General features: G+C 41.7%; 1 protein-coding gene across 7 annotated transcripts in view; it reads right to left on the bottom strand.

Moving 5' to 3' along the window:
• Positions 1–12467, bottom strand: part of RALGAPB (Ral GTPase activating protein non-catalytic subunit beta) — a 101857-nt gene that overhangs the window by 26141 nt on the left and 63249 nt on the right. For all 7 annotated transcript variants that reach the window (XM_055137952.1, XM_055137954.1, XM_055137955.1 and 4 more), the window contains 5 exons: positions 10721–10903; positions 9193–9344; positions 6171–6358; positions 3603–3709; positions 837–989 (listed from right to left, as the gene is read on the bottom strand). In XM_055137952.1, coding sequence (XP_054993927.1) covers positions 837–989; positions 3603–3709; positions 6171–6358; positions 9193–9344; positions 10721–10903 — 783 coding nt within the window. The remainder of the gene's footprint in view (positions 1–836; positions 990–3602; positions 3710–6170; positions 6359–9192; positions 9345–10720; positions 10904–12467) is intronic.

The raw sequence follows: 12467 nt of genomic DNA, 5'->3' as shown, positions 1-12467 counted from the left end.
TGATTTAACTTAAAAAAATCACTTAATCTACTTAACTATAGAAACTAATCTAAACCAAATATATATATGTAAAATTGTCATTGTCATCCCGCTGTTCATCCATCGATTTGCTCGAGTCAGAGCCAGTAATGTCTCCATTCATACCTGTCACATGCTAGTGTAGCCCAATAGCGTATTGGTGGCTCTTTCAGGATCAAAGGAATAAGGACCGTCGTTACTGTTTTTGGCCTACCGAGTACACCACAGGTAGCTTTCCAGACTCTGCCGTGCAAGTGGGATACTCTTGGTAGCTTGCTGGGCTCTCCGAGAGGAACGGAGGCTTTTGGGGCTACGTAAAACTATATAATATAAAGTTCTTTGTCTCTTTTCCTTTCTCCTGGCATGCTCAGGGGACCATATGGGATGCGGGGATCAAACCCAGGTTGGCTGCGTGCAAGGCAAACACCCTCTCCACTGTACTATCGCTCCGGTCCCCTCTTTTCCTTTTCTTATCAAACCCAAACTGCCCACATCTTGTCTACAATACATGTATTTAAATGTCCACAAAGAGTGAGCTAGTCCTTCCTTTCTCTCACACGGACTAATCCTTCTCCAAATAACCCTCCAACAGAATCTGAGCATGTCATCACACTACTGAAACCAACCAGGAAGCAAGCCAGGCATACCCAGTTCCCTCTAAATCAGCCATAATCTATACCTGTCTTATTACAAAGTAACTACGTGAACCCCAGAGACCCAGAAGTCCCTTCAGGAACCCTAATAACACAAAAGACAGTGTCTTGACCCCAGAAGCTAAGACACTTTAGAGGCTTTCTTTAAACAGCTACTTGTCTTACTTCTTCAGTGATGATTTCATGCAAATCTGGAATGCTGAGATCTGCTTTCACAAAAGGAATCTTATCCACCTCTTCAGGAAATGGTCGATGTTTCACAGTGTATTTAAATCCAACATCATTTTTAGGAGCTGGACGAGGTTCAGGCACAAAAAGCTGTTAAAATAAAACAAATTAAAATATGTTCATGACATTTGATGCCATCTGTAATGACATGCATTGCCCTGGTCTTAGATGTCTTTGATCCTGAGTATTCCGTAATACAGGAATTCAAAATACTGGTAACACTAAAGGTAAACTGACTGTATACCAGTGGACTTTATTTTATTTTTGCCACACCCAGCAGTTCTCAGGGCATACTGCTAGCTCTACACTCAGGGATCGCTCCTAGCGGGCTCAGGGGGACCATATGGGGTGCCAGAGATCAAACATTAGCTGAGCATCACTAGGTATGCCCCGCCCCCCAAAAAATGTATATTGAGTCAGAGATGTAGCTCAGTGAAAGAGCACTGCCTTACATGTATGTGGCCCTGGGTTTGATTCCCAGCAGTCAGAAAAAAAAAAGTATGGCACAAATAAAACCTTCATCAAGAATTAGAGGACAGGGGCAGGAGCAATAGTACAGTGGGTAGGGTGTTTGCCTTGCACATGGCAGACCTGGGTTTGATCCCCAGCATCCCATGTAGTTCCCTCAGCACCATCAGGAGTAATTCCTGAGTGCAAAGTCAGGAGTAAAACCTGAGCACTGCTGGGTCTGACCCAAAAAGAAAAAGAAAAAAGAGAATTAGAGGGCTGGAGAGATAGTTCAGGAGGCAAAGCGCCTGCTTTGCACGTGGTTGCATTGGTTGCAACCTTGGTTCAAATTCCTGGCAGCACATATGGTCCCCTGAGCAGAGCCAGGAATAGACCCCTAGGCACCACCGGGTATAGCCCACAGTAACAGCAACAAGGACCGGAGAGACAGTCAGAGGTTCAAGTATACGCATCTCAGGAAGCCAACACTGGGTCCCACGAGCAATGCCAACAGTGACCCCAAGGCACTAGGAGTAGCACCCAAGCACTCGTGGGTGTGCTCCTCCAGGAGCCCCATCCCCCAACTCCTGCACAAAAGAAACCAAACAAAATAGATAAAGAAAACCTTCAGTAAACTGTAGTTCCCTTCCTGACCCAGTTCCCTTGGTCTCTAATAACAACTTAATGGCACAGACAGTGGCATCTGAGAGGACTCCTGGGGGAGATAAACAATCTCACCCTCAGAGACATCTGTTAAATGCCTGTGGACACATGCTCCAATTTTGGTGGGGCAGGGGGTCTCTCTTAAATACTGGTGATATTATTTTTTAAAAAATATAGCTACATGAATAAAAGCTTACAACACGATAAGTGTAACGAGTATATAGAAAAACGATCCAAATTCTACTTAAGTGTTAGCTAACATACTAACAGTGGTGATCTACTTTGGGATAGTAAGTATAAGTAATTTAAACTGAATTCTTCATACCTAAATGTTCCCACTTTCTTTGACCCCTGAACAGTTTTATTTACAAACCTTATCAAATAAAACTATCATGCCAAAAGATGTTACCCAATTATACAGCATATTAAAAATGAATGGAAAGCGCGGGAGACAGCAGAATGGGTAAAAGTGCTTGTCTTACAAGCTGTTGACCCTGGTTCAATTCCTGGCACCATATACAGCCCCCTGAACGCTGCCAGGAGTGACCCCTGAGCACAGAGCTCAGAGTAAGCCCTGATCACCACCAGATGTTTCCCCTCTGTTGCAAAAAATATTATAGAACACTTACCAATTACAGAGAAATAAGCCATGTGAAATAATTTGAAACTACATTCTATTGTCAGAAATACCAAGCGTGTGACCAAACTTTTGTATATGTTGTGTACCGTGAGTTTTATTATATTTAACATTGCATGGAAAAAAACTGGGACCATCATCTAGAAAAGTTCTTAATCATAAATGGATGTCAAGACCATTTGGAAAGCTTTCCAAAAATATGCCTATTTTGAGGGGCCAGAAAGATAGTTCCGGCCTTAAAGCCTGAACTTACAGGTACTTAAAGCCAGGTACTCATAGACAACTGCCACACCCCGTTTGACAGATTCTGTCAAACCAGGTTCTGGTTTGACCCCTAGAATCTGCATGGTTCCCTACCTAGGCACCTTTGGACTACCATGTGCAGTCCAAAACACCAATAAAATGAAAATTAAAATAAAACATAGAGGCTGGATAGATAATACAAGCATTAAGGCACATGCCTTGCACACAGTCAACCCCAGTCTGATCCCCAGCACCAGATACGGTCCCGAGCACTGCCTGGAGTGACTCCTGGACACAGTGCCTGGGGTAAGCCCCGAGCACCATTGGGAGTGACCCTAAAAACAAGATAAATAATAAAAATACATCTATCATGAAAATATGTTGAAAGAGGAATTTAGTGAATTTCAAATTCTAGGTTCCTAAAATGAACCCAGTGATGCAGAGAAAAAAATATTTCTTTTGGGCCAGAGAGAGTCCAGGGGTTCAGGTGCTTGCTTTACATGCAGCCTTCTGGTTTGAACCCCCACCCGCAAACACAGTCTGCCCAGCAACAGCAGGGGCCACTCCTGAGCAGAAACAGTACCTGAGCACCTTTAGGTGTGGCCCCCAAACAAGCAAATCTTATTTGAAGTGCCAACTAGAGTTCATTTTCAACAGCTGTCAGGGCCTGCGCCTCTCCCTCCATCACAGCCCTCCCTGCGGCCCTGGCATACCTTCTGATTCGCTTTTGCTCCTCTGGGTAAGAGGCAAAGCTGCTGTGCCCAAGCGAGTCTTCCAGACATGCCCCGGACCAGCACCGTGACAGAGGGGAAAAAATCATCTGGAATAAAACAACAGCAAAGAAGGTTTTCCGTTAGACAACCAACACTTAAAATATCCCTGTTACCAACTGCACAGCTTCTAAAGCTCAGAAGCCTTGGAGTGCTTCCCCAAACTTTCATTCTTTGTGAAGAAAACGTCCTTAAATTTTGGGCCATATTCATAGCCACACAAATGCTACCTTACTTTATAGTAACCACTTCCTTTTCTTTTTCTTGTTTTTAATGAATAAATATAGTATTGATTTGGTTAACTACTGAGTAATAATTTTTTTAAAACGTAATCTGTTTATTTTTAAATAGTGAATCACCATGAGATACACAATCACAATTTGGAACAAATTCCAAAGTTGTTCATGATTGGGTTTCAGCCATTTTTTTTTTTTTTTTGCTTTTTTTTGGGTCACACCCAGCGATGCTCAGGGGTTACTCCTGGCTTTGCACTCAGGAATTACTCCTGGCGGTTCTTGGGGGACCATATGGGATGCCGGGGATCGAACCTGGGTCGGCCGCGTGCAAGGCAAACGCCCTACCCGCTGTGCTATCGCTCCGGCCCCCATCAGCCATTTTTTTAAAAGTTTATTTTAGAAAGAAATTACATAGCTCCATTTGAAATAGAAAACTATGAATTTGATTTGTGTTAATTATGTGTTTCTAAAACAAATGTCTTTGGTTTTTTTAAAAAAATACATAAAATAACTTTCACCAGTAACTACCACTACCTCACCAATTGCTCCAGTACAGAGTCTGGAGCTGCCAGGTGACCCTTGGGAACTTCCTAAGTGACCCAAATCCTTTTTCTCATTCTATTCTTTTGTCTCTACTAGGGAGTCAAACAAGCTCAAACCTCCTCACTTCAGATACTTAGCTTAACATAAAATCAATCCTTATAAACTTATAAAACTCCAGCACCTTTATTTTTGGTAGATTTTCAATACTTGAAACAAGAGTAGGGGAATTTTAAAAAAATCAGTAAAAGCATCAAAACAGAATCTCTCTGGTCAGTAAATCAGAAGCAGATACTAAGCTTGTGCAGACTGTTAGAGAGGGCTTGGGAGGAGCACAGAAAAAGCTCATTTTATAAGAGGTACCAGCCAGGGAAGAAAACCAAGTGAGCTCTAGTCTGGGGTGGAGAAGGAAGAGAAGCATCTGGAACCAGCACTTCTGGAGCTGGACAAAGAGGGACACACCCATTTCTCTTGTACTAAAGTCGCTATATTGTTACCCTAACATTAATGATGGAGCCCGACAGTAGTCACTCATATTTAAGTCGTAAGGAGATGTCTCATTTTATTTTATGGACTTATGAGATCCTATTTAAATACACTCAAGAAAATTTGCATGGAAATTTTACTCTTGTCTACTTCTCCAAGGCAAGAAAATATTTTTTTAATCACAGAAAAGCCTATCATTAGAGGGCAATGGTAGCACAAAGGAGCAGGATGGGGTTCAGAAAATTAGGGTTCTGGTTCTAGTCAAACCTTACGCTTCTCAAGGTGGCCCTGGCCACAAAGTAATCTCAAGTGACACGCCTTATCTAAGTCTCTTTTCTACATTTATAAATGAGGGACCTGCATACCAGGTTCCCTGTACGCTCAAGATTCTATAACCATTATGTGAAACTTCACCTTCCCAGAAATAAGGGTCTCTCTGAGAATATGCTTCTTTGCATACTGGCTGATCCTATTTCCCATCAGGAGGATACATAAGAAATTGATGGGTGTTTTAGCTTGCAGTGGTAATCATAAACCTTAATGTGGTGTACACTTGCCGAGAGGGAGAGGAGGGAAACAGTGCACAGTGAGTGAATGGAAAATCACATAGGCATTTTCAGTAGAGCCTGGCAAGGGTAGGTCTGTGTTTGAAGGGAAACAGCATGGAGGACGGGAAAAAAAGGGTAAACAACTTTTGCTGATAGCAAGGGGATGGGAATATAGATCAGAAAGGAAGAAACTGCAATAATCTAGGTAAGAAATAGTAAGGTCCGACATTAGTATAGGGAGAACGCTGAGAAAAGCAAAGATTTAAAGTCATCCTCCAGACGGAAAACAACTAAATGAGGGAATGGCAGGAAGAAGCAGGCAAAAAAGCCTCAAGTTTCCAGTCTGTCTAATTGGCACCGATAACTTAAAAAGAGCAGGGGTGAGAGACAGGAGAGGAGAGGGACAGGATCCAAAGTTTGAGAGTTTCTACAATAAAATATTTCACAAACATGTTTAGAAAACCAGAGCACTCTTTTCAGGTATTTCAGAAACACATAAAGAACACCCAGAAGGTTCTATTTAATCTGTACGTTCCATCTTCTAAGTCTACTTCTCAGTTGCTTTCATTCTTTTGCTAAAAGTCCTTTGGACTAACATAAAATTACTCAAGTTGTTTTTTCCTAATCTGGGACGATCAGCAGAGCTTCGCTCAGTTCAGAGGAACACATTGCAGTGGAAAAGATCCAAGATGGTGACTTACTCTGTTCATTTCCAAGAGGCTGCTCCAGCATTGCCAGGATGACACTGTTATCCAAGACAAAGTACCGGAAACTATGCTTGTTTATAGTTGGAAGCCTGGAGTATTTAATTAAAGTGGTCTCATTCACCAAACTGCAAGGAGAGGCAGGACCACTGGGTGAAGGAAATGCACCAAGCAACTGCATAATACTAAGAAGAATGGAAAAGATAACCGTTAATTCCTGAAGCCAAAACCCTGGGTTCACCTCATGCATCAATGTGCCCTTGCACTCTTGAGTATTTGGGGACCCCGCCATGCTTCCTCTCTACGGGCATTTGGTAGACTGGGGTGATGCTGTGGTGTGCTACCCAGATTTCCTCTTCCAGACCGGAAGGTTCATTTGTCCAAAAACATGAAGAACAAATTTCTCTCCAGGACTTGGCTCACCCAAGATCACCGCTTCCTCCTGGGACAGCCTGTAACCAATGGAAGGCTGATGCAGCTACAGTCCCAGTTTCCCTGAACCTATCTGGGAGAACTCTGCAGGGTCAACCCAGCTTGAAAGTTCCTTGCTGCAACTGCATTACAGTTTAGGTTTTCCTTTGTGCAACCCGTTTTCCTTTACTACCCTCATAGAAACTGATCAAGGGCACTTTCCAAAATACATTCTGCAAACAAACTGTCTCCTGTGAGTTTTCCTCAGGAAATCTGTTTAACCATATTTCTAAATTATTAAGTTCCCAAAAGATGCATTAAACAATTTTTGTGGGTTCCAAATTTCAGGAGGTTTACAACAGATAAAACATTCCAGATCTAGAAAAGATCAAAAGATGGGACAAACACCCTCAGAATACCTAGTCTCAAAGAAGAGAAGTGATCACTAAGAAAGCAAAAACCCATGTGTAGTCAAGAAAAGACTGTCTCATTTTATATGTAAGGAGCCTGATGCACAATAGTTACATCTCACAGAACCATTGCAATTATTAAATGGGAATATAAGAAAAAATGGAGTTCAAACGATCAAGCTTTCATCATCAGAAAAGTTTATAAAGAGACTCATTCAGTGAACAGAGACAATAACATACATTGCATAAAATATGTGTCAGGCGTTGGCTTAAAACTTTAGATTATTTTATTTACTTATAACAACAACCCAATGAATACCACTACTACTGCAAGACATAGAAGCAGATGAAAGTAAATGAACCATCTAGGTAATTACTGGCTATGCTGGGGTGTGGGGACACCACCGGGCATTCTACGGATTCTGAGCACTTACCCAACCTCTTTCTAGCATATCCATTTAGGCTAGGATAAAGCAAACCAACTTCTGCATAATGCAGCAACCCCAGTAAGAAATGTCCTTTCCCCTTCCTCTTATCTTTCTTACTCTTCAAGGCATACCTCATTTTCATTTTCTTGTTTTTGGGAAACACCCAGCAATGCTCAGGGGTTATTCCTGGCTGTGCCCTCAGGAATTACTCCTGGCAGTACTCAGGGGACACTGAGGATCACACCAGGGTCAGCTGCATGCAAACTGAAGACCCTACCCGCCGTACTATCGCTCTGGTCACAAGTCATCTTTAAAAATTAATTTTTAATTTTACAATTTTGGGGGTTGGGGGCCACATCCAGCAGTGCTCGGGGCTTCCTCCTGGCGGGGTTCAGGAAGCCATGGGTCAGCCATGTGCAAGGCAAGTGCCCGACCACTGTACTATTGCTCTGGCCCAAGTCTTCATTCTTCTAAACTTTGTTTCTATCTCAGACCCCACATGGTCTTCTGTGTGAACTTTATTTCTAGTACTTAGTACTTTGGTATTAGAAATAACAAACAAGTTCTTGAATAGCCGCATTCGTATCTTCCTTATTCTCGAGCTACGGGCCAACCTAGCGCCAAAAGAAGCTGAGCCCAACCTGGGCAGACCGAGCAGGACTCCACCCTGGAGTGAGCACGCTTCTAAAACCATCCTCAATGACCTGATCCCATGAGGAACAGAACCGAGGCCAATTTTAATGTGCCTGTCCCCAAGTTATCAATAAACCCCGGGCGCATGAGACTGCCTGGGACCTTAGCAAGGGCTGACTGCCAAGCAAATCTTCAAGCACTCTTGCCGCAGCCTTTCTGGAGGAGACCTAGAGGAGCCAGCCCAGATCCTTTCTCCTTCCTGCTTCCGTGTTTCTGGGTCTGCACCCATATTCACCCTTTCACAAGCCTATCTTCTCCCCTTCACGGTCCCTTCTGGTCCATAAATGTGCTCCTTTCCCTCCTCCCACCTTCCTCATCAAATTATTTTACTGGTCTCCATCCTTCACAACCCAAATGTGTGAAATTGAAGTCTTTTCTTATACCTTAACTACACTGTAATCTGGGTACAGCTTAAAGTTTACCAGTCGTCTGAGAGTCAAGCCCAATGCCACTTCCCTTTAGAATCTTTCTTTGATTTCCTCCTTGCCTGAGAATTCTTTTTCTGCTTCCATGTCCCCAACATTTTACTTGCACCACAGCTCTCAGCACATTTATTTTCCTGTTTTAGAGGTAATTGTGCTTAGGTCTTATCTTCTACATTGCACAAGAAGTTCCTCAGTGATAACGGAATCTTATTTCACTTTATGACCCTATTACTACTTAATACAAGGAAATTCCTTATCCTGGCTGAATCACTCCCAATGAACAGTACGCAGAGTATGGACTGCTGACTTAGGAAACAGAAGACCTAATAGTTGGCCACAGACAAATCCCATCTATGACCTAAACCATCAAAGTGAAAGTGTGATGTAAAGTTCTCCAAGATCTTTTCTCAGTTCTCGTATGATAACTTGAATTAATGTCAACCAGCATCATAAAACAAGAATCCAAAAACTCAGTCACAAATTTCTTACCTTAAAAAAACAAACAAACAAACAAACAAAAAACACCAACTTTTTCATTTCCTTCTTTTTAGGAGAAAATAACATCCTAAAGAAATTACATCACTAAAGCAGAGTATCCCACCCAGCTAAGGCCACCCACTGTCTGGCACAATCCCCGTGCAGTCTCTCATACCATGTCAGAGTGGCTTCAGCAGCGTCTTTCACCCTCATGGATGCAGGGTTCGGCTCCTTATCCCCTTTGTATTTGACCTCTTGCTCATTGTTCTTGGATTTACTTCCTGAAATACCCAGTTCCACAATCTCCAGTACTTCTTTAAGACAGTCCTAGAAGCAGGAGAGGTAAATAAGTTTTTGTAATGGTAGCTATCTCAATGAGAAGATAGGAAATACATGTCACCCTTATCCTTGGTTTCAGTTACTCAAGGTCAACCAAAGCCAAAAATATTAAATATACTAAGATATTCTGATTAGGGGGGTGGGGGGAGTGCCATATTTACTTAATTTTTAATTGTTATAATTGTTCTATTTTGTTATTTTCTTTCATTCTTACTATGTCTAATTTACAAGTTAAACTTTATCTTGGAAATTTATGTATATGTAGAAGAAAAAAAAGCAATACAAATAGGGTTTAGTAAAATGGCTTGAGACATCCATTACCTCTCACATCAAATGCTAATGGCTTATGGGGCTTTATTTTCTCATTTTAACAGGTATATATAACAATAAATTTGCTCCCCATTTCACTTTAAAGAATAAAACTGAATATAATAACTACTAAGTAATGATAAATTCAATTTATTTCTTTCAGTCATAATTCTTGTCAGAGTGCAAATTCTTACCCCAGATTTTAAAAATCATGAAAAGCTCAAGTGAAAGATTTATACCAGTAATTTGTTTAAACCTGCATGATTTATAATATGTTAGGTTATACAAAGTACAATCATCAGTTACTTTTAGTTTAGTTTCCCCCCCCCCCACGCCCAGAGTGCTCAGAGACTGCTCCGTTTCTGCGCTCAGGACTGGCAGTGGTTGGGGGACCACAGCAGTGTGCAGGATTCAACTCAGGGCTGGCAGGATGCCAGGCATGCCTTACTACCCTTGTGCTATTTCTCTGGCCCCATGAGCCACATTTTTAAGACATTTCTGGTATAATTTAGACATCTAAGTAAGATTTAATCAACAAAAATTAGTATTCTTGGGTGGGAGCAACAGGACAGTGGGCAGGATGCTTGCCTTGCAAGCTGCTGTCCTGGGTTCCATCCCTGCACCACATATGGTCCCCGAGCCCTGCCAGGAGTTATCTCTGAGTGCAGAGGCAGGAGGAAACCCTGAGCACTGCCAGGTGTGGCCCAAAAAAAGGGCCCAAAGAAGGAAAATAAAATTTCTTGATGTTGAGAGAAATTAGTCAAGGCCCACTTTTCAAAAGAACTTCCCTATGAGTAATTTTGTAACCACAGGTAAGAATGATGACAGTTTTGAAGTTGTGTTCAAAATAATAATTGTCTTACCAAAATAGAACAAGTATATTCAACTTAAAGCCTGCACTACTGCATTTAAATTTAGGTAATCTCTTCTAAAACCCTTTTCCCAGCACATTTTTGTTTTGATTTATTGTTTGAAGATCTAGTAAATTACACTGAATCCCCAAAATTCTTGTTATTAAAAGCGTTCTTTTAAAAAAAAAATGCTAGTGAATGAACCTTTTCATCAAGCATATCAGGATGTTCTGTCAGCCAGACACAGAGACACTGGAAAGCCGCCACTATCATGGAGTGCAGGTCCCGGGAGTGGAGCGGGGCGGGCCGGCTGCACTGGTAGACAATGTAGCTGCACACGGAACTAATGGCTCGCTTCCGGTCTCCGGAGTCCACCAAGACCTTCACCTGAATGTATTCAGAGGGAAACACAGTCAGGAAATACCACACCAATTTCAAGACATCTGTGTCAAAGCCCAACCTTTCTGAGAATATATTGTAGCAGTCTTGGATTTTTTTTTTTTTTTTGCTTTTGGGGTCACAACCAGTGATGCACAGGGGTTACTCCTGGCTCTGAACTCAGGAATTACTCTCTGGGGACCATATGGGACACTGGGAATTGAACCCGGTTCAGTCTTGTGCAAGGCAAACACCCAGCCTGCTGTGCTATCACTCAAGCTCCTGTAACAGTCTTGTTTTTAAATATATTGTTTACAAAGAACAAAATATTTCAAATGTACTATAGTGCTTTATAAAAAGAGAGTGCTTTTCAAATCCAAAAATGCTATTTCATTTTAGCATATTTTTCAGGATCTAAATAAAACCCAAACCACTGGAAGCAATCAACTCATCACCAGAGATTTAAAACAAAACAAAAAACAGGGCTGGCAATGAAACATTGGAACATATGCATATTTTGTAAGCACACTAATCCCATCCAGCACGACACTCCATGGACAACAAAGATTTGCAGAGAAGGGCTGGGGTGAGTGGTTCTCTGGCACAGCACTTTGCCTAGTATGTCAGGCCAGGCCTGGATCTGATCCTGGGCACCACCGAAAAAAATTAAATGGAGTTCTGTGCAGAATCTCAGAAATCTAATTGAAACACAGCTAACTACAAATATTCAATATGTACAACTTGATCAATTTTGGCATAAGTACACACCTGTGAAGTAACACAGTCAAGATAGTGAAAATAACCATCCCACCACCCAAATCTCCTGCAGCACTGTCAATCCTTCCTCCCTCGCCCAGTTACTCCGACTTGCACTGAAGATCAATGTGCAGCTTCTAGGGTTTTACAGAAATAAAATCATATCAAACTCACTGACGGAAAACTAGCTGTTTCCACTTCCGGGTGTCACAAACAAAGGTGATATGAATACTCACACACAATGTATTCATATAACCTCTCTCGTCTGCTGGGACTGAAGGATACAATAACTGATCACATAATGAATGTTTCAACTTTTTAAAGGAACTGTGAGAAAAAAGCTATTTTATGGATTTAACTACTTTAAATAATTAAATGACTTAACATTCCAAAAAAGCAGCCTATGAGAATTAGAGTTCCAATTCTTCCATACCCTCACCAACATTTTACTATGACCAGTCTTAATTTTAGTCACTGTTCTGCAGTCATACGTCTTACAGTTTTAACGACATTCTAATAACTTAATGATTCTGAGCATCTTTTTCATTGCTTATTTGCAAATTGTGTATCTTTACTTTATAGCTCTGATTTCTTGCCTGATTTTAAATTGGGTTTATGAAGAATTTTTTTTTTTTTTTTTTTTTTGCTTTTTGGGTCACACCCGGTGATGCACAGGGGTTACTCCTGGCTCATGCACTCAGAAATGACTCCTGGCGGTGCTCGGGGGACCATATAGGATGCTGGGAATCGAACCCGGGTCGGCTGCGTGCAAGGCAAACGCCCTACCCGCTGTGCTATCACTCCAGCCCTTATGAGA

This window comes from Sorex araneus, chromosome 5 (genome assembly GCF_027595985.1).
Source record: "Sorex araneus isolate mSorAra2 chromosome 5, mSorAra2.pri, whole genome shotgun sequence".
Lineage (NCBI taxonomy): Eukaryota > Metazoa > Chordata > Mammalia > Eulipotyphla > Soricidae > Sorex > Sorex araneus.
The sequence above is the reverse complement of the archived record's forward strand: the minus strand, read 5'-3'. Positions and strand labels throughout refer to the sequence as shown.